This window comes from Sparus aurata, chromosome 14 (genome assembly GCF_900880675.1).
Source record: "Sparus aurata chromosome 14, fSpaAur1.1, whole genome shotgun sequence".
Lineage (NCBI taxonomy): Eukaryota > Metazoa > Chordata > Actinopteri > Spariformes > Sparidae > Sparus > Sparus aurata.
This window is the reverse complement of record NC_044200.1, coordinates 6,883,719-6,906,878: the sequence shown is the minus strand read 5'-3', so window position 1 is coordinate 6,906,878 and position 23,160 is coordinate 6,883,719. Positions and strand designations below refer to the sequence as shown.

The following is a 23,160-nucleotide window of genomic DNA, read 5'->3' as shown; positions in this document are numbered from 1 at the left end:
TGGGTCATTGCGAGGACTTACAGTTCATAGTTTTTGATTGAAATGCCCTAAATGTTCTCTTGGGATAATAAAGGAAAGGGGTTTAAAGACTTAGAGGAACTTACAGCTTAAGAAAACTTCAATCTGTAAATCTTTCTCCTTGGAAAGTTGGTGGAGCAACCCTTTACGGAGTCCCCGAACAGCTTAAAGGTTAACACAGGACACAAAGAACACCAACAGCCCACGTCGTAGATTCTCTTTGATTTTAATTGGACCTTATTTACAGGATATACATAGTGTTTCATTGAAACAAGAGTGTAACACTGGCGGGCGAGGCCCTCTTTGCTCCTGAGGTCAAGAGATGGCTGACGTGCTCTCCAACCACGATGTGCGTACAGAACATTTTGCTGATCCAGGCTCGTGTTCAGGGGCAAAAAAAAAAAAAAAGGAAACAAGACTGCTGCCGCTGTATCAGTGGCTCCACATGTAACACAGTTTTTCACAGAATCAACACAGTAGGATAGTTCAGTCAGTCTTAACGGAGACGAACGGTTGACGCTCCAGTGTGCCGGAGACGATTCGATATCACAAATTCACCAGCAGCTCGGGGGGGGGTCTACGTTACTTTGTTTTTACAGCTCCAATGCATTGTTGTAAAAAAAAGGAGGAAAAAAAACAAACAAAAAGTTCAAACAAAACAAAGCGTATATACAGTTGAACTCAAATAGATATATATACATATATATATACATACAATATTATATAAATATAGTAAAATAGATTAAATTACATTGATTTCACGGTCTTCCATAAATAGATGTTGGACAATGACAGTTGGTGGTGTGTTAATTTAGTGTTGGAAGCACAGTGCACCGTCGGATGACAGGGTTCACGGGGGCTCGACCGGGAGCGAGCCCGCGGCGAGCGGTCCAGTTCTTCGTCGTGAAACGCGTTGAGAGCAGAAAACTGCGCGACCGTACGAAAAAACACTCAAAGAGTCGTGACAGATGGTCTCCTTAGATTCGTTTTTTTTTTTTGTCTAAGTTGTTGTTTTGGTTGTCTGTGTTTAAGAGCACACCTGACCTCTGACTTATCTTTCTTTCTTTCTGTTTTTTCTTCTCTTTTTTTTTTTTGCAAGTTTAACAGGTACATTACAACCACTGCATGTGGTCAAATTCAAAGTATTCTCCCATAAAGAAAAAAAATTGTAAGTTTCCCCCCCTTTCCCCCCGGAGCAGGGAAGGCGGAACTTGGAGGGCTCGGTGTGGCCTCCAGGTCTCCGAAGCAGTAGTGTCGTCGCCAAACGCGCTATCCCAACAAGATCTTCAGCAGGTTATAAAGAGTAAATACAGTCGAGAAAAGAGCCCTCGTGTGAGGAAAAGCTCTGCAGCTCCCGGTGTCGGGGTTCGAAAAGGCAGGTTCTGTTGTCTTACACTATGTTTACCGAGGAAAGCTGACACTATAAGCGAGGTTAGAAAAAAACCTTCGTACGAATACTGAATAGGCGGTGTAGTAGGCCCTCGCCTGTGAAAACTGACATGTCTGGTTGTTGGTTTTTTTTTTTGTCGTTTTTGTTTTTCCACAAGTGTGCTGAACAGTAAGTGCTTTTCAATATACAAAGATGCTTTACAAATACGTTTTTTGGCAAAGTAAAAAAGGAAAGGAAAAAAAAAAAAACATAACGACAACAAATGTTGGAAGGAACTTGAGGAGGATTAAACGTTCAAGTCTGTTTGCCTCGAGTCGATCGTCGGGGGATTCGCGCGCTTCCTCGCAGCAGGATTTTTCGCTTGTTTGCCGAGCTCTGAGGTCACAGCCACACACACATAACACCGTACCTGAGTGTAAGCTGCATTTTGTTGAACTCTACGACTACGTCGTTTGCGGTTTTGAGGCACCTTCAAATATTTGTTTTTCAGCTGTACCCTAACTACAAAAACAACAGCGGAAAATCAGAATAAAAAACAACAAATGACGAGCGAAAACGATGAAAAAAAGTTACGATAAAAAGAGAAAAAAAACAAAACAAGTAAAACACCATCTGTGTGGTCTCTAACAGCATACTGTACAAAGTTCGGATACATTCTCTCAGAATGGCATGGTTTTTTGTCGCTCAGGAAAGTCAAAGCCGAGCATCAAGTGAGTTCTTTGTGTTTTTTCTTCTTTTACAATGGTTTTTTTTTTCGATCTTCGTCGGTTGCGCGGCCGTAGCGGTCCGCCGCCGGGAGCCTCCTCTGCCCTCCTCACTCCTCGGCGGGGGACGCAGCAGGAGTGGCGGAGCTTTAGTGTCCGTCGGCGTGGGCGTCTGTGCTGGCCGTGGCGTTGTGGATCCAGTCCAGGATGATGAGGCTCATGCTGCCGATCATGACCATGAAGCCGCATATCAGGAAGAGGGTGGCCTGGAGGGGAAGGACGGATTCACACATTTAGCTGACGGTCAAAAAATGCGCGGCTTTCTGGTGATACCTCAGGAATTCTGCCGGTTCTCTAACATATTCATGTCAATGTTGAACTGTCTCCTTACCCCGATCTTCTGCACGGACTTCATGGACTCCTTCTTGACCAGTTTGATGTAGAAAGCCGAGGGCAGGATGAAGATGAGCATGGCAGCAGCAGAGGCACCTAGTTGAGGGGAGAGATTTGACATCTTAGTCGCGTTTTTTCTAGGCGTCTTCGATGCTTTCTTTTAATGGCGTTGTCACATCCATTAACAAACACATGGACGCTTACCAATGAAGCCAAAGATGTCTCTGATGGTGGGGACAAAGATAACCAGGGCGTTGGTGCCGGCCAGCAGGACCATGGTGATGATGGTGTGGCGGATCCAGCTGAACTCCTTAGAGGCGCACAGGAGCTGGTTGACGGAGGTGCGGATCTACAGAGGGAGAGAGAGACAGAAGCAGACGGTTACCCCACGTGAACGGCAGAACTCTTGCGACGGCAGCAATGTCGGATCGGCTCCACCTCTGCGACACTTACAGGGAACAGCACCACGGGGACGGTAAGGGTGACGGCGGTCAGCACAGCCAGACGGACGATCAGCAGGATGACATCGGACTTGTAGATCTTGGAGTAGGTGTGCAGCAGCTCTGGCTCCACGTGGACTGTATCACAAAAACAAAGGAGAAGGGACCCTTTAGACCTGAGGCACAGCCAGCTCCAACACAACATGCGACATATTTCAAAAGAGTGACATTAGGGTCCAGAGCAGTTTACAAAAACAGCTGTAAATGCTACCTAAATTGACGATAGTGAGTTAGCGAACAGAGAAGTCTTCTGTGACACTTTAAACTTTATTTCCGTGTCTGTTCTGAAATCATGAAGTGTGTTGGTATCAGAATCCATAGCCTGCAGCTTCAGAGTGAGTAAACACGTGAGACGTTTTCAGATTAGTGCCAGTTAGCAAACATTAGCATGCTAACACGCTTAACTACGGTTGTAAACAATTAAACATTACACCTACTCGACATTAGCACGTCAGCTAGCGTTACGGCTGCATCTCATTTCAACGATGCGATAACCATCTAAGTAAATATCACCATCTAACGTTATACACTAACACACAATTGCTATTTTCATTAGCTATTAGCTAATTTCAGTAACAATGAAGCTTTGTGGAGTATTTTCTGGTTGAACAAATGTTTTACTTTAGCTTCATTTCACAAAACATTACATCCTGGCAGACATGGAACCTGACAGAAACTTGAAATATATTTATTTTTAACAAGAAAATATACACGGTAAAGTAAATGTCAATTTCTCAGACTACGGTACAACTTGATCGCGGTTTATTGTTAAATCGCGGCATTGTCACCTTGAGCATGATAGCTTGTTGGGGTTAGCGTTTAGCTCAACCTTAGTAACAGCCTCAAAGACATGCTAGCACGGTTGTAGACTGCCAAGAAGTACTTTAATGTACAGTATGTGAAATATTTTGCCCTAGTCTTTTTTTTTTTACGTTTCCACTGCAGCGTGTCGTGTTTCTACACCGTCTGTTTTTTCAAGGCGGCACAACCCACGAAGCAGGTTGGAACACACGTCACGCTGATTTCTCAATCTGTACTCGCCCTGACTCAAACTCTGTCCGCCACACCACCCAAATCAGGTTTTGCCCTGTCACGGCCGTTGAGGAAGTGTTTGCTCACTCTCATGCTCTTGTATAATCGGTTCGACGCTCCCGGAACCGCTGTGCGCATTCGCAAGATGTCCTTGCCATAACAAACGGGAACACAAACATGTTGGCCGGCTGCATCAGGTGGGTTTTTTTTTCGCAGCCTTGCGTAACGGGCCTTGTGGATTCTGTTCCAGGCGAGACGCCGACTGTTTGATTTGGACATGAACGCCTCTACCTTTAACTTTGGATGATTGATTGCTCTGACTTTTAGATAGTGAGGACAACGACTGCTTGTGAACCCACAGGGGTATGATTACATGCCAAGACTGTTAGTATTGTATGCATGCCGCCACACAGTCAGCATACATTACTCATCGTTTAACTGCAATTGTTGTCAACTGTCAAAGAGACTCACTGTTGAAGGTCAGGTATCCGAAGAGGGCGGCCAGCAGGTACATGATGAACATGGCCAGGAAGGACACGTTGGCAACGCCCTGCATCTTTCTGCGGGAACGGCTGTTCGGGCAAGAGAACAAGGGATGTTTGATTTAGACACCAGAGCGGTTTTTAATTAAAGCATGAGACAAAGTTTAAAGCTGTTGGGTGAGGAAACGACAGTCGTGCACACTCACTCTTTCAGCTCCTCGTACATGGGCAGGATGGCAGGGTGGCACACGAAGGCGAAGGACAGGATGGGAACGGCGTACACGGTCTAGAAAAAAGCGATAAATTGAAAGTTAGGCCCCAAATATCACGCAGGGTTTTTGTTTCGGCACAAGTTAAAAGACGCCCCTCTCACCTGAGAGTTGAAGACAAAGTACTTCGGCGTGCAGGCGTCCTCGCTGTAGTCCACGGCGGTGGTGTTCAGTTGGGACAGGGTGGCGTTGAGCACTTTGCTAAACGTCTCGTTCAGAGCGTTGACGTCCACGGGCAGAGGGCACGGGATCTGGAACTTCTTGATGATCACCTGGAGGACAAGACATCAGATTTCCGGTTCAGTCGGCGCGCATTTGGGGAAAGCGTGTTAGCTCATCGTGAGTGCTGAAGCGCGACTGCTGTGAGAAATCAGTTCAAATCAAAACCGTGATTCTCTAAAACCCAACCATGGAGGAAACAGAAGTCGCAGCCAGATCTCATGACAATCTATTTTGATGGTGTTCCGGCGTTTTATCACTTTAGCTCATCGACAGTGAGCGGATTCCATGGAAAAACTGAAATCCGTTCTCTGACTCAGACTCATCTGGCACGTCCGCGCTCATGTGCCAAAAGGGGATGTGCCGGAAATATGTGTTTGTGCGGTTGTATGGGTGAGCAACGAGGAAACGGGTGGGGTTTTTTTTTTCTTTTTTTACTCACCACGATCAGAAAGAACACCATGCAGAGCAGAGACAGGCCGCTCGTGTAGCCGAGGTAACCTGAGGAGGAGAGGAAAAACACAAACATGAGCTTCTGTTTTGAGCGATGGGCGGTTTTATCACCTCGCTCCGAGCTGAGAACAGATTTTTATTTCTTTCTCAAACTCTTGCACACATGCCAGCGCGTCACCACCGCTTAACCAATCCTTTACGCACACAATCACACACGCGTTGCTTACCCAAGTTCCTGAGCAGCGACAGCGGCAGGATGATGGCCACCGTCACCAGCAGCACCAGGTAGTCACCGTTAGTGTACCATTCACTGAAACACGGCAAGACAGAACATGTCAGTGACACGGCTGGAGGCGTAAATTAAAAGGGGCACGCCAACTGGTTCACACATGGAGTTCAGTTTACACGATCGAGAAGAGTGCGACTCATCCCGTGAGAACAGTTGTGCATTGTCTTGTGTGGCTTTCGGGAGGAGCTGGAGAAAATAACCCTGGTGATGTCATCATTCATGGGAAATGTGGGATCCAGTGATTTAAGAGCCGGGCCCAGTTCTTTAGAGTTACAATCAGGACATCTCAAACTGTGCTGCATCGATTCTGACCATTCTTTTTTTTTTTTTTTTAACCCTCACAAGTCCGCCTCATTAATGTTAATGCAATGCTAAATCAGTGGAATGTCTCTTTAATCACAATGTCTCTAATGGTCTAGCTGTGGGTCTCTGTTTCACGCTCAGTTCAGCTTGAGCAGTAGGTAAACATTCAGCAGCTTTGATCACGTGCACACATCCTCCTCCGGGCTGAAGGAAAAGCGAATAATCAGCACCGAGAGCACTTTAAACCGCCGCGCTGTCAGAACCCTCCTTTCACAATCTCCTGACGCAAGCCGGCCTGCGCAAGATGACTGCATCGCTCGCGCAAACGGATCTAACAAAAGGCGGCACTGAGCGGCCGAACCACATCAATTTTTTAAACTTGAAGCGAGGTCGCAGTGAGCTCACCCATCCCCACCCACCCAGCGCTCTGTCTCGATGCGGCACCGGCTGCATCTACTAAAAGGGCTCTTTGAAGGGCCGCGACGAGAGGCTGAGCACTGTCTGTCCTTTTAAAAACGTCCCCACCCCCCCCCCCCCCCCCCCCCCCCCACACACACACACACACACACGCTCCCTCTCCTTGAAACAGAAGGACAAAGATGAGGCTTCCCCTTCTTCTCCGGCACTCAGCACTTGGAAAAAAAAAAAAACGGCCGGCAGCCATTTTGCTCAATGTGCCACTTCACCTTGAGTGCCTCAGCCGGGCCGGAGACGCTCACACCTCGTTTGGAAAAAAACCACTCGTTCTTTGGGTGATGCTTTTTAGCACCAGAACACACAGCTCTCTGTCTGTTATTTCACCCATTATTTGGGGGACTGACCTCGCAAACAAACACTCCTTTGTAGGCGCGTAAACAGACCGTGTTGACATTTGGTTAATAGTTACAACTGAAAAAGTGCTTGAAAAATGTTCTGATGCACGATCTGAATCCCCACCAAGAATCTTATCAGTGGATCTGGTTAATCTGTCCTCAGACTTCTTTGAAAATATCCGGTCTGAGTTGTTGTGGAGTTAATTTTCACTCAGACGAAGTGGCTGTTCTTTAAATGCTCTAGATGCTGCGAGACTGTCGTCTTCCCCTGCTTACTTCCAACTTTTTTCCAAAAGAAAAACACCGAGTGCTGACTACAAAAAGACGTAAATTATGAAAATTAAAGGAGGAAAGAAGAGTTTTTCACCACTAGGGGCGCTACTGAACAACGGAGTCCCTTGTTCTGTGTACACAACTGTTGTTCGCTTACAATAAAAACTGAAAGCGCCGCCTTTGCAAACAGTCAAATCAGCCGAACTTTGCCCGTTGGACGTGTACAGAGACACTTTGGTTGCAGGCATGTTTGTTAAAAATGTAGTTTTTCTAACATTTATGTAACTCACCCGTTGCTGGCTCCCATAAAGGACTGAATGACGATGGGCAGCTCGTATTTGACGATGTAGAGGTAGCTTGACATGGCTGTGGAGACATAAAAAATAAAAATGAGTCCAGAGTCGTGTCTGTGAGGGAAACTCCACAACAAAAATAGTGATCTAATATTTGAGATGGAGGCGTTGGAACGCATGCTTGCAGAGTGACTCAAGCTTTATTTTACTGGAAGCTGCTCCGCATTCCCAAAACACACACTGGCTTCCATCGGCCAGGATGTCTGTTTTTCCTTCTTTTTTTTTTTTTTTTTCCCCCCCTCATTCGGTCAGTTTAGACACAGAGGAACAGTGTTTCAGCTCGTGGAATAAATGCACGGTGGGAGCAGCAGTTCTATTACAGTTGCGTAAGACTTCTAAACACAAATTCTCCCTTGCTGTTAAAGTGCCGCAGCCTCTCACCTCCGATGTTCTGCATGGTGATGGAGATGGAGGCGGCGAGTTTCCCCGGCATCCCGAAGGCTTTGTAACCCAGCTGCTCGTACACCAGTGCACCTTTAGAAAAGACACAAAAAAAAGAGTTAGCGTTCGGAAAGACTTGGAAGAAGCCAGTGGAAGGTTCGGAAACACGCATTCCTGATGGGGCTCACCTCCTTCGTTGGCCGTCTTCAGCAGCAAGTGGACAGAATACAAGGAGAAGATGGCGACGGCCATGAGGAGAATCCTGCAAACACACGAGACGGATCTTTAATTTGATGTTTGACGGAAATTGCACGGAAAAACGGCAAAATCAGTGACAAGCTGGTCGTGGTGGACGTGGAAGTGCAGCTCTGTTACACGTGTTCGTCTCTAGCGCCAACGCCTCCATTGACTTTTATGGCCAATTCAATGACAAATGTATTTTCCCTGACTGTGGTAAACAAACACATTGACATTCAGCTGCTGCGGAGGTTAGACAGTCCTCCGCCTGTGCGGCACAAGATGTCTCACACCGAATCAATTTGCGTGTTTGTCAGGATGCTGGCGGTCAGGGAAGGACTGCCCCACCCTCGAGTCTGCAGGTTTCCACGACTGAAGTCACACAAATCATCATCGGAGGTGGCCAAAACCTGCACTTTCCCACATTGTGTCGGCCCGATCAGCGGAGACCTTGAAGGCAGCATCGGGCTGCATGTTCTTTAGAGTCACGAGCAGCGTCAGCAGGGTCGCAAAGGACGAAAAGGTTTCCCTGCGCGGGATCCTCTTAGCGACCTCGGGACGCTGCCGAGCCAGCACTGCGTGTCTGGTTATAAATAGTCCAGGTGAAAATTAATCTCTGGGATATTTGAGACCCGTGCTGTAAAGATGCAGCACTTCCACCTGGCATGTGAATGTCGGCTTTCTACGTGACCCCGACATCGATTTTAGGCAATAGTCGACCAAATGCATCCCGCTTGTTAATCGCTAGCCCCCCTCTTTATTCCCTTGTACCAGGGGAGTTCAGTTCAATAGACATAGGAGATTAAAAGACGAATCGGGCCCAGCTCTTACCTTGTCGAACATAACAAATATGTGGTTTGGATGACCTTTTATAGAGAGTCGATTTGTTCTGCTAGGGGCTAGTAAGCTCTTTGGGGCCGTAATTGCAGAGGAGAAGAGCGCCAGGCAAACAGACGAAACCATGCAGCAGCCTTTAGGCCTCTGTAATCCCCAACTTCCTGACAGTGAACCACGCTGAGCCCCATTCATGATCTCCCGTACGTTAGCCCTCGGTTTACGTAACTCTGGCCCAAATGCTGCGGGATTAGCTCGGATAAGCCGCTCCTCCTGCCACTCCCCGTGTTTGTAAACTGACATACGAGTTCCGCTGGCAGCAGCCTTCTCGCCGCCCCCACTCATGTTATATCAGAATAAGACCCCCTGCTGGGGTCGCTCCAGCCGGTTTCTGGATCCTGACCACTTAAGACAGCAGTTCTTACGTGTCATTAAAAGCAAACCGGTGTTTCTGGGCTGACAAATGTGACAATGGTGCAAAAACTACCTATAATTACACAAAAAAAGATGCTAACGTGATGGACAATTTGAAGATGTTGTGAGCTGAAGTTGCACCGGACGACCAATAGGGGGCACACTTATAAAAAAAGAAAAATTACATGATGTGCCTTGAGGAGGACATTCCTTTTTTTTTTTTTTTTTTTCACCACTCAAACTGAACTCTCTTCAGCTTTATCTACAGCAAACATGATAGCGAGTGCTTCAGCCGTAGTGATGTGTAAACTTTCGATCCCGGGGCAACCTTGACAGCCACAGACAAAACCACACCTGCCCTCATCTGAACGTTCTGTTCCACTGCGGTGGGTTTGAACCTTCGCCGTTCTCAATGACTGTAGTGACAGACCCAACATCTACATTCCTCGAAGGCACTTTGCAGGTGTTTTTGGCATGGGCATCACCTCCTTTTCCCCCCCAACCTCTACGGACCAGCCTGTCAAATGTAGAATGCTTTGACTGAGGAAAGACTTACACAAAGAGGGCGATGCCAGTGTTGGCCATAGCGTAGGACAGACCCAGGATGCCGCTGCCCATGATGGCGTTGCCCAGGTTGAAGACTGACATGCCAAAGGAGGCATTGCCCTGGTGCTGTGGAAACATTACAGGTTAGGGAACATGATCCAAGAGGGTAAAAGTGTTGATTTAAATAACAGGAGAGGCTCTTACATATTCCGTCTCATACTTCTTCTTGCCCAGGTTGTGTTCAGGGAGGAAGTTTTGACTCTCGGCATCGATGTCGGTGTAAGGGCTATAGAGGGCAGAGGGGTCAGACAGATGAGCAGGAGTCACTGCAGCAGCACTCAGCTGATTCCCTTCTAATAATTTTGCTCCTTCACACAAATATATATATATTTTTAAACTCAGTCTCACCCGCTCAGTGGGACCTTCTTGGTACAGTCTTGGTAAGTGTACTCGTTGCTGTTGGAGCTGCTGCTGTCTTCCTCAGGGGAGATGTTGAAACGGCTCATCTCAGTCTTGGCAGTGGGCTGTTTCATACTGCACATGTCAGATCAGGAAAAAAAAAAAAAGAAAAAAAAAAAAGATATTTATTTATTTATTAGTCGTGTTGTTACTGAATCCTGCTGCCTGCGTCACGCCATTTTTATCATCATTTCCATGTATTTTATTTATGTCTGGCCGTGCGCGCCCCCGTTAGAATGATCAATATTATAGTGAGCGGGCGCGCGCCGCAGCCTTCTCGCTCTGTCTCTCTCCTCTCAGATCATGTGACTTCTCCTCGGAGGGAGGGGGGAGGGGTGGTTGATGATGGTGGAGGAAAGGGGGGGGGGGGGGGGGGAGTGGGTGACGCACCGGCAGTGGAAAAATACCAGACCGGCATCCGAGTCCACCCGACATCACCTCAGCCCCGCTGCTGAGCTGAATGACAAAAAAAAAAAAAAAAGAAAAAAAAAACCCGCAGTACGCACCCGCTGTCTGTGCGCACATTTCCCCTCCGAAATCTCACGAAATGCGGATAAAACTCAGGGTGTGTCAGCGTCCCCCCTTATTTTTATTTCTATTTCCCTCCCACACACACACACACACACACATTAGATTTATTAGACATTTATAACGCAAAAAAGGCGTCATGTGGATTTTTTTTCCCTTTCTTCTAATAATCTGACACAACATCACATTTCGCGTCTTGCATGAGTGTTCGGAACCTCCGGACGCGTTTAATGACATTATGTCCGCAGCCGGCTCGGATGGAAACAATGGCACGTGTTGTCTCTTTATGGGCATGGCTCTCCCATTTTGCGCAGAGGGGCTCTCGCGCTCAGATTCCCAGCCGGGGGTTTGATAACAGCCTTTTGTTTTTAAAACCACACACACACACACACACACGCTCACATTTCATCCTTCCCATTCAGTCTGAGTTTTAATTATAACCTGTGCGGCGGTGGCACATCCAGACGCGAGTCCAGCACTGCAGCATCACTGTCACACAGCTCATTTATTTATTTATTTATTTATTTATTCATTTGGACCAGGACTGACCTGCCAAAGACGTGACGCTTAGGGCCCTTTTTTCCCCCCCAGAAACGACATTTCTGTCTCTTTACAAAGAGATCTAACATGACAGGAAATACTTTGAATGGGTACTAATTAGCTCAGTCGAACCTGGCCTTGGCTTCTGCTTTACGTTACATAAGACACATCATCTGATAAACAAAGACAGGTACCGGGGAAATTGTTGATAGGTATGAATGAAAAAACAAAACAAATACATAATGGAAGATCTATCTGATTTAAAAGCTTAGAATGATCTCTAGCACACCGTGTCGCCCACATCCGGCAATATTGTGACAGACAGGCGGTAAATAATGTAGAATTCCGGCATTCTTACCTGATGAAGATGTGGCAGGACGCCTGTAAAATCCGTTCAGTAGAAAAAACAAAAAAGAACCAACAAATGTCCGGACGATTTCTTCACAGGAGCCTTCTGATTTCCTTGAGTGTATACAACACTATCAACACACTGACAAATGAATGGAGAGGGCCTATAGACCAGGCAGGAGCTGCTTCAGAGAGCTGAAACAGTTCAAGTCACGGATTGTTTTTTCAAAAAAAAACAAACAAAAAAAAATAACGAGGAAGATGCTTCTTAGAATAAAAAAAAAAGAATTTCAAAGATAGTGTTTTTCGAGTTCAAATTCCCAGAGATGCGCTGCGCTCGGAGAGAGGACCCGGTTCTGCTGGAGGAAGGGGTGGGGACTCACCCTTTTATAAAGATGAGCATTGCATCAGCCGGGACCCACGGGGAGGAAGGGAGGAGAAGGAGGAGGGGGGAGAGCGAGAGAGAGAGTGTAGGCAGGGGGAGGACGGGGAGGAGCAGCGGCCCCGCTTCGTTTGGATGGAGGAGGTGGAGACTTTTCTTTCTTTCTTTTTTTTCTCCTTTTACGCGCAGAGCTTTTGTGTACAAACAGAGCAAGTGACCCAGAGACTGTCCCTCTGGAAAACCACAGGAATCCTCTAGTAAGCTTTTACAATGGGCTTTTATCAAGGAGGTGTGATGACTACCGTGATAATAACAGGTGAGATCAAGATAATAAGGAGAAGACTTTCACCCTCACGGTGAAATTATTTATAACAGTCTAGTCTATATCTGTCATGATGTGAGTAATAACCCCACTGAGGAGTCTCCCTTCATCAGCACTAACCCATCATCTTTTAAACAGGCTCATTTGATTCTGATTTGAAGCTGGACGCTGCTGAACTAAAGTTTTTAATGTTTAAAGTCCCACAGATAAACGGTTGAGCCGCCTACTTGAGGGCAAAGCGGTCTCAAAGTGTCCTGGGTAAACGTCACTCCACATCAGGGTGTTAAGTGGAGCTTCAAAGCAGACCTCCCTGTCCGAAGGGAGATTACACACACACATACACACACACACACACTGTCATGTGATAGCGGCTGGTCATCCTGATCCTCATTCAGTCAATCCTCCCCCCCCATGCACACACACACACACACAGTCAGGTGTGTGTGTGTGTGTGTGTGAGCTCAGGTTTCCAGTTTGCTATTAACGCTGCTGCTTGTGAGTCAGAGGTGTACAGGATGTTAGCTGTCAGGCAGGTTTACACACTGACCTTTGTCTCCATACAGGAATCTCACAGTGTCTTCTGCTGCAGCACACTTACTACAGACACACCACCTGTTACCACCAGTACTGCAAACACTACTACTGCTACACAGACTACTACTGACTCTTGGACTGCTAAAACAGTCAGTACTACTTAAACTACTTAAACTTCCTCTTGTACTAGTACTACTTCTGCTTGTTCACGGACTATTGCTAGTACTTGCTCTACTACAACAAAATAGCTCAACTACTTTGAGTACTTCTACCAACACGATTCATTCTATTCAGACTAACTGTGGTACTTTTACCAGCTCTACTTCTTTCACTTGTAGCACTGATGTAGTAATAACTGTCAAACTTGTACTACTACTACCACGTCTGCTGGCGCTATCACCACCACTACCACTACTGCTGCTGCTGCAACTTCTATGACTACTTTCAGTATTACTATTGTTACTGCTTGCATCAGCAATGACCTGTCATTAAGGTGTAATGACCACATTGCTGTCATGGCGCTGTTTATATTCTCTCAGGGGTCAAGTTCAGGGCTGAGCATGCTCACGGACACTCCAGCAGGGTGTGTGATCAACACCGACTCACCTGCGTTCAGCCACGCCTGAAGCTCAATTTCAGGAAAGGATGACTTTTAAATAAAAAGTTACCCATGATGCACATTTAAGAATCAATGAGCCGCAGTCCAGTGCGAGTTAAGCGTTATGAATCTGCCTCGGTTCGAGGTGAAATGTCAGCAGCTGGCGATAAAGAGATCTTTCTTCTCTGACACATTATGCAACACAATTATGTCTTTAGCCCTTGAACCGATTTACAAAATGTTCCCAGTCGCTTTGCAAAATGTTCCCTGCCTTCACAGGCATTTTGGCTTTGTGATCTTGTCGCACAAGATCAAAATGACAAACATACCACCGCAGAGAGTGAACAGCTTTTAAAGGTGAAGAAGGCAGGTTTTGGAGTGTAAACACTTTCACCTTTCTCATAGCTGTGCAACGGTCCTGTCGTCTTGCAGCAAATGCATTTCCCACGCAGTGCCGCCTTTTTTTTTTTTTTTTCCTTTTTTGTGAAATTTGAATAATTGGACTTTTTTTGAAACGAGGAAATAGTATGAAAACAGGAAGAGGTGCTTTCTGTTGCCGCAAGTTGGTGGAGAATAAACAAATGCCCTGTTGTATGTTGCTGCTGTCGCTGTAATGCGTTCTTCTTTTGGTTGCTCTTTAAAAGGTGCACACTGCGTTAAGGAGGAGCATAAAATAAAAATGTTTCCTGTTGAAATCAAAGCCATGACACGTGGTTGGTGCTGAGTCATGATGGAGGAATGATCAGAAAAACGGCCGCCTAGTAACCATTATTAATAAATGGTGATTTTATGGTCAATTAATCATTAGTTAATCATTAGTTAATCATTAGTTAATCATTACTTCATTGTTAACAGAAAGTAATGTCATATAAACATTTATAAAGTAATTGTAAACATTTCTAAACATCAACTGCAGCTTTACATAACAGTTGAATTAAATTCACTATAAATGTACCATTTGTTAATGATGCTTATTCTATAGCATATTAATAGTGTTACCAGAAACACCATACCCTTAAACTCAAATGCATCTCACTGCATTTGCAACCTGCTGCTCTCTCCAAAACCATGTGCAGGTGAATGCAGGTATCGCTGATTCGTTTTCCATGTGACCCTTGACCTAATAAGGGAAAACGACACACCCACACGCACACCCACACGGACACATGGACACACACAGATAGTCACTTGGTGTAAACTAATGAATAATTCAAAAAGCGACACATTCACGAGTGAAAGGACACTTGTGTTGATTCTCTCACTCTCTGTTCCTCATGATCTCTCTGTCACACACACACACACACACACACGCACACATATTGTGCATTCCTCTGGCCTCAGTCACACATGAGTACGTTTGTGTGTGGCTCTCTGAGTACGAGCCTTTGTTTGGGGCTTTAGCTCGACCCAGCAGATCTAAGACGGATCAGGAAACTAGGGCGGGGGCAAGGGGTGCAGGAGAGGACCAGGTCTGAACACCGGTGCCCCCCCCGGGTTCACACATGCAAAAATTCACGCACAACATTTCGCTCTGATGTGAGTGATAACAGTGGAGCCAGATCGGGTCCGGGGTCCTTGGAGCAGTCAGGTGGGAGAGGGTGCGTCCGAAAAAAGAGTGAATGGAGGCTGAAACTAGCCACCTAACACCAAAACTACTCCTCCCGCCTGCGCTACGACACTTCCAGTCCTTACTTTTATTACTTCTGTTTCTATAAGGCTGAGCAGTGCTATTAATACCAGCACCACATCTCCAAATACTGCGACTACAAATAATGCTGACTTTGTCATGTGGTGGCTTGCAAGTACATAGAGAGCCAATTCTCAGAAGTTAAGAAACAAGGCTTTCACTGGAACTCTGTCTGCACTGAGGGTCTGCTCTATAGCATTAATGAGCTGCCTCCGTCTGCAAGCCCACAACAATGCCGCTCAGCAGACTTGTTTGGGTGTGTGCATGTGTGTGTGTGTGTGTGTGTATGTCGAGGCTTGTCTTAAGTGGAGTCTGTGCACACCTTTGCAGAAATGATCGTTAGTGTAGATATCAATTCTCTCAGGCTTTTTTTTCTCTCGTTTGCATTCGTAGAAAATGAGGCCCATCCTGTGCTGCTGTCTTTGAAATGAAACCACAGAGGTTTCACAAGAAGCAACAACACACTGTCACTGACATTAAAATGAAACTTTACCTTAAGCTTTAGTTCATGGAAATATACTGATTACACGTTCGTTCAAACTGAGGCGCTGACTCATTTTGTGGTCAGGTGAGAACAATGTCATTTAAACTTCCGTGTCTGCACCTTAATACCCGGCCTGAACATAAATACGAGTCTGAGTGTGCTTCCGTGAACGTGAAGTGAACAGCTCACCAAAATGCAATCCAGGAAACAACAGCAGGTACAAAAGGCTGGTCATAATGAAGACATACACGATATTTAATAGCCAGTAGTTGGTCATTTTTGGAGACCAGCGCACTAAAAGAATGATGTACATACAGAATTTGATTATCATTATGATATCTTACTTCCTTGGTGAGATTAAGATAAGAAAATTGTTGGCATGGTGAATCAGTGGAGCTGAGAGATGATTATCGTAACCGAGCATAGCGTAGAGACCGGGGCCAAAGGAAACTAGCTAGGCTAAACTCTTCGTAAAACCACTTTGTTTTTTTTGTTTTTTATTTCTACACATTTAACAAAACTAAACAGGCATTAAACTAGAGACATGTTAATCAGTGAGCTTCAGAGGTGATAATACAGGGATTGTTTTAACTTTTGGATAGAGCCAGACTAGTTTGTCTTGTGACAGCAAAATGTCTGCTGGCTCTAGCTTCAAATTTAGCGAGCATATAAACATGCGAGTGGTATCAATCTCATCTGATTTTTTAAAATAGCATATTGAATATAATATATAATATATAAAACATAAACTAAAACTGGTCTTTCAATCAGCAAACTCAATCAATTTGATGCCTGTCGTCAAGATCTTTAAGTTGGACTTTCTGTAGCTAGCTTCATATTTAGCTAGTGCACAGACATAAGAGTGCTTCCCACCTTAATTTTGGAAAGAATGCGATGGAACATATTTTCTGAAATGTTGAACTACTATTTGAAGAAGGAAATTATTGATGTAGCGCCTGTTAGCCTCTGATCTTAGTGGCTTTAGTAGCTAGCTAATTGGCTGCTGTCACTAGCTTCACATTTAGCGAGCACACAGAAGTGAGAGTGGTATCAATCTTCTCGTCCAGCTCTGGGCAAGAATTCAAACAAGCATATTTCCTAACATGCTGACTTACTCTTTTAACAGCTAATTATTGATGCAGGGCCTGTTGCCTTCAGTCTCTTATAAGTCTTGCTGTACTTTAGCTGGCGTTGAACTACTCTTCGGACAAGCAAATTATTGATGTAATTGATGTAATTGAATATTTAAGTATTCTTAACCGAGTCTGGCTTGAATAGCTAATGTTAGCTAATCCACTACTGGCTCTAGCTTCATATCTTACTAGCGTACAAACATGGGAGTGGTACGCTATCAATCTTCTTTTTTTTTTTAAGTATTTTTTTTGGCCTTTTATGGCTTTATTGATAGTACAGCTGAAAATATTACAGGAAACAAGGAGAGAGAGAGGGGGAGTGACGCGCAGCAAAGGGATCCGGGCCAGGAGTCGAACCCAGGTCCGCTGCAGAGCCTCGGCACATGGGATGCGCGCTCTACCAACTGAGCTAATCGGCGCCACGCTATCAATCTTCTTGTCTAACACTAGGGAAAATAGCTTTCGAATGAGCGTTTCCGCCTTGGGCTACTTGTTTCAACAAATGATGCATAGCACATTGTCAAGATATTCTCTTATCCAAGTCTGGCCTCTGAGCTGTAAAAAAATGTATCCTCCCCATCCCCAATTTGTGTCAGTCATTATCATCATTCCTTTGCATATTCGGTAAGTGTGAAGAATAATGTTTCGAACCAAAGCAAACTGTGCACGTGTCGTTGCAATGTTGCTGTGACACCCTGTAGATAACAGGGAGGGAGGGTCGGGGGGAATGACCTCCAGTTGTAACTGTTTGCTCGAATATATTTACCTCCAGCAATCGGCAGAGAAAGCTCCCAGAACAGGATCATCAACATTTGTATGTGCGACACTGGTTGGACTTGAAGGATGAGTGACTCAGTTGGTTTGTTATGACTGGGGTCCTTTCAGATCCTACACACCCATCTCCCTCTGCACATTCCATACTCTCATACTGTACAGTGTATAAAAAAGTGTAATTGATTTCTTCGTAGCAACCACAAGGAGGATTACCTGCAAAATCAAATGAAAGATTTCTGGCACGTAGACAGACGAGCCTATGTATACATTTTCTAAAGCAAAGGGAAGTTCTACTTTTGATGTCATATTTGATGACTGATACTGCAGCAGGACCAGCAGAGAAAAAAAGAATGGAAGAAAAGAACAAATAAAAGAGACAGTGATAAGGGACAGGTGAATTGTCAGAATAAATGTTGGCAATGTAAGGTTGACATTTCTTTTGCTTCAAAAAGCTTTTGGTTATAGATGAATTAAAGATCACGGTCTGGCTCAGTGGAGTTTTCAGTCTGAGAAACACACAGATTTTGACCACAACGGCCAATTTAGTTTAATTAAATTAATGGTAGGACTACTAAAATCTTTGTTGTTTTAGTGGTTCCTTGAGTTTGGTGACCTTGCAAATTCTGCTTTTTAATCCTGTACTTTATTGGTACTCTTACCAGCTGCTTTTCATAACTTAAAGCTCTTATCTGTAAGTTGATTTTTGAGTCTCATACCCAGCTCATCAAATACTGATGCTTTCGGAGTGGTGGCCAACCTGACAATCCTAAAGCGTCAGTACTTGATGAGTTGGGAATGAGACCCAAAAATCATCATCTATCCCAAAAACGGGAGTTTTAAGTTAGTCACAACTTTACATTTTAAAAGCCAGAATTAAGCACTTTTCTAACATGTAATTGCTGTAGTAGATGTTTACATATTAATCCCATTTAACGTGTCTCACTGGATTTCAAATTCACCCACAATGATTGTACCCACTCACCCCAACCCAAAAGCTAATAACGTTCTCGGCAGCCATCCATTTTCTTATGTAAATCCATTGCCCACTGACCAAATGATTACCTCTCAGGACATCATATTCAACCGTGCCAATCTCCCACCAAGCCCCCCCTCCTGGGCTCTGACCAGATCGCTAACACCACCGCTCCCCACCTGCCCACCTCCCCCCAGCCTATTCTTATTAACTTTTCATTTTCCCCGACTTTACTTTGGGGATTTTCTTGCTCCTCAACCTTACTAACCCCGTCCCCACTGTGAGTTCTTGGAACGGTTAACCTCTAAGGAGGATCTGTATTACTACAAAGACGGACAACTCTTCCCCCCCGTCCCCCAACGGAGGAGATCTCATGATCGGCCATGCTTTAGTAGGAAAATAAAGGTCGTTGGGTTTTTCTCCGCTGGCTCTAGGTGTGAACAGAAAGTCAATGCGAAGATCGGTAGGGGTCAAATGTGTGAGGGTTATCTCCACTATGAGAGACGAGTACGAGATGGAGTTGGACAGAGACACTGCTGGAGTCAGGATGATATCTGGTTACTGATGAGCCATGAGGGAAGAAATTATGTTTGTCTCTGCAAAGTGAAACAGCGTTTTCCTTTTGTGTAGATTTCTTAAATAAGAGAAAAAGAAAAAAAAAAGAAAACACGTCTTTTATTCCATAGGACTTCATTTTCTGTGACTTCTGTGATTTCATCCTTGTTTTGTAGGTGTGTTTGCTTCTACTGTCTGAAAGAGTGTGTATCTGTGTGTGCTTAGTGTGTGCTTAGTGTGTGTGTGTGTCCTTTCTTTGATAGCCATTGGGTGCGTGAATGCAACCGCCATTTGACGCTGGCGACACAAAGGAGGCTGGTGGCCATCAGACTGAAAAGCAAACAAGTCGCCAAAGAGGAAGTGAGTTATCTTTTGGAAACCTTGTCATGTCGCTCACACAGACGCACACTCACAGAGGCATAGTTGATCCTGATCGGACGTGAGGCCTGTGACAGGATCAGGGTCACTACGCAAACACTCCTTAGCTAAACACGACCTCCTAACACAGTGGGAAAACCCGCAGAGTCCAACAACCATCACTGGGTTCTCTGCACAGTTTGGATTGAGCGCTGGCAGATTTGCCTCGGATGCCACAATGGAAGCTGGTTTTTCCGGGCAGCTTCCCATGTCAGTCCCAACCACTTCCGGTGTCACTGCAAGTAAATCACATATTTTCTTTTTTAAAAAGTAATTAGGGCGGTTTTACTCTGTATCTTCAGTCAGTTAGGGTAAGCGGTAGGGTTCATTGGGATTAGGGTTTCATGTTTAGGGTTAGGTCTGGTCAGGGTTATGGATTCATGGTTAGGGATAGCACCAGTTAGGGTTGGGGTTTCATGGTTAGGGTTCCAGCTAGTTAGATTTTTTTGTCACAATGTCTAAAGAACCCCAGAGTGCTTGCCCGAAGTCTTGAGGGAATTCTGTGTCACCTTTATTTGGTACTGCACATTCCAGCCCGATAGTTCCGGGGTTATCTGAAGGCACTTCTTTGTGTGGGAACTTAGCGAACTAATACATTGTTGGGTGAAAAGAAAAACACTTCCCCATGCCTCAGTCTTCTTCCTTGTTCATCTTGTTTTGAGTATCCACCATGTGACAGGGGACTGAAAAGCAGACCGATGCTCAAAATATAAAAGTTACTTCAGGAAAGAGACCGTGATAGATTCTCGGCAGTGCAACGGATAGTTTGGTTATGTTTTCCGGCAAACGCAGTTCCGTGTGAAGCCAGTGAGGGATGATGTTCTTGTCACAGGACTAGTGATTCTTGCAGGTTGTTTTGAGGGGGAAATGTGGGGGGGAATAATTGGTACTTGTGCATCTTACACCCTCCTGGTCAGCATCCTTAATGCCAGGTGAAAGGATATAGTTGGTGCCTCCATTTATGTCAGAGGAGGCACATGGCTGTCTCTGCTTTCCCAGTGATAAGAATAGAGTAAGCAGTGACCTCGACTAAAATGACTACAAGCACATTGAATCACGGCCGGTTTGAGATCGTTCCTTCCCATTAGTTTGATTTTAAACCTGCCAAGATGACTAGCTAGCTAGCATCTCTAAGCCCAATTTCCAGGTAAGGCGCCCCGTTTGACCCACAGGCTACGATCTCAGCTTTCTACATGAATTATTAAACTCAGCTTCCCAATGTCTAGATGTGCCGGAGCATCTCTTGATTCAGGAGCATTACCTTAGTAATCCTCTTAGTGGTGGGAAAGTGGTTTAGCGGGCGCATTCTTTATGACAGGAGTACAAATGGGGGATCACGCTAGCCTTAGGGGCCCCGGAGGGGAGGGGAGGCCGCTCGTCTCGCTCTCCAAAAACTTTCCACCCAGGATGGACCTCGGTCAGTCCTGTGAACCCGCTGACTCCCTGTCCGCCTTTGCTGGGCTGCTGTGGGATGCGGGATGTGCGCTCTTTAAAGAAAATGAGAGCAGAGAATGAAACAGGTAGAGGGGAAAGTAAATGTGTCAGAGTTCATTCCACAACTATGCTAACAATCGAGCATATTCCTTTACTTGACTGTACAGAAATGCAAATTTGGTGTCAAATCAGTAATATAATCACATAAGTGTTGGTTAATTAACTGGATAGACAAGAATTTTGATTATTCTAATGTAAAGCTATAATAAAAAAAAGTATTGTTTTCGAAGTCACGGACTGACCGGGGCCTTTTCTGGGTTTGTACCCCCTATTTCTTTCACCTTTCCTGTCTCCCTTTGACTGTCCTAGGAAATAATGATTATGTCAAAGAAACCGATTTCTTTTTTATGAGAGAAAAGCTGCCCCAAGTTTTTTCGCACGTTTGAGTTGGATTTTGCGCTAAAAAGAGGCAGTGCTCTCAGACTGAGAGATGGAAACACTTTCTTCGAATAAGTTCCGCATAACGAACATTTACCTTACACGACCGATCAAACACAACAGGTTTTGTTACTTTGTCTTTGAGGTTTATTGCTGACACACAGGTAACTGGTTTTGATTCCTGTTCGCGACCTCTACCTCTTCTTCCTCTCCTATAACCAAGCATCACGGAGCCTATACGGGCAGCTTCTGACAGAGCTGTTTGTTGCGTAGCCCAGTTCATTTGCATTTTCTTTTTTCCTTTTTTATTATTGCGACATTTCAAAAGTCTGCTTCAAAATTCACTTGAACTCTAATCTGGGTGGTGGAATTTATCGCACGCTTTAGTTCTAATCCTTCTTTCTCCCTGTGTTAATTGTTCACATATCTCCTGAAACATGAAAGTTAGAAAAAGTTTTTTTTCTTTTTGAAAAAGTTTTTTTTCTTTTAGAAAAAGTTTTTTTTTCTTCAAAGTTACACTTCCGAGTGCATTTACATCATCATCCTCCGTCTTGTCCTGTGAAAAATAGTTCTCACGTCTCATTTATTAACTCGGGGGAAGTAAACATGCATTCATCTAATCTAACAGATTAGGGCAGAGTATTTGACCTGTTCTGACCTGTACATTTCTGACACTAACACAGAAATCTGGCAATTTATATCTGCTCTTTTAAATTGAAATGAAATATATAAGACAAAGATACTGGTCTTCTTTTTGAAAATGAACGTTAAAAAGAACGTCTCCTTTTTATTTATTGTCTTTACACGCTCCCTGGCCGTTCACGTGCAGCATCACGAGTACCTTTGGCCTACAAGAGGTAAAACTGCGAAGTCAGTGATCTCAGTTACTCCACTCACACGGCTCCAGCTGTTTGGCTTTGTGGGGCCGGTACATGTGTGTTTGTGTATTTGTGCGCGATAGTGTAGCTCTTAAAACATGAATCGAGTCCCGAAAGTCTCGCACTACCAGCGGGGAGGGAAAAAAAAAAGGGCAGATGGAGGTAATTCGGTTCACAGAGCAGGGTAAAGTTAGGGCACCGCTGTGGCACGGGAATTAGTGGAGCTGCAGCGACTGAGAGGATTAGGAGCCCCCCCTTCCCTCCTCACCCCAACACCCACTCACACATTCACAGAGACAAAGTATACAACTTCAGTCCGGGCGAGAGGGTCGTTCCTGAAAAGCCACGTTTGTTTTTGCAGACCAGAATCTGCAGTACCGATTCGTGGCTGCTGAAACAGGGCGCTCTGTGTATCATCTGGCAGTGTGAAGCCTAGTCAAGTGCTTCTCAGTTTTTACAAAAGTGGACTGGAGCACAGTGATTGACTTGCAGCCTTTAATAGTGCAAACAGCCTAATGTTTTGTCCGGTCTACGTCATCATCAGACTCAAACTGGACACAAATATGAGGCAAATGCTTTACCATTTTTGACTTAATGCAGATTTGTAATACTGGGTAAACCTGCTAAAAGTAGGCAGTTGACTCCTTTCCCATTTCCAGTGTTTTTTTTTGTTTTTTTTCGTGTGTCAGACGTCGTTGTCACAAATGCAGCATGAAAAACAGGGAACGGAAGAAAGCAGCAGCTCGTATACCTCATTAGACTGCAACCGGAAGA

At 45.0% G+C, this 23,160-nt stretch overlaps 1 protein-coding gene across 1 annotated transcript; it reads right to left on the bottom strand.

Annotated features, from left to right (window-relative positions):
• Positions 1–228: 228 nt before the first annotated feature.
• Positions 229–12,174, bottom strand: slc38a2 (solute carrier family 38 member 2). The gene is made up of 16 exons (XM_030439964.1): positions 11,788–12,174; positions 10,311–10,436; positions 10,107–10,188; positions 9,913–10,028; positions 8,060–8,133; positions 7,872–7,964; positions 7,428–7,503; positions 5,688–5,770; positions 5,450–5,508; positions 4,893–5,060; positions 4,726–4,805; positions 4,509–4,609; positions 2,959–3,083; positions 2,710–2,854; positions 2,504–2,601; positions 229–2,378 (listed from the first exon to the last, which is right to left on the bottom strand). Exons 2-16 carry the CDS (start codon positions 10,433–10,435, stop codon positions 2,262–2,264), a joined length of 1,542 nt encoding a protein of 513 aa, XP_030295824.1. The 5' UTR covers position 10,436; positions 11,788–12,174; the 3' UTR covers positions 229–2,261.
• Positions 12,175–23,160: the final 10,986 nt, after the last annotated feature.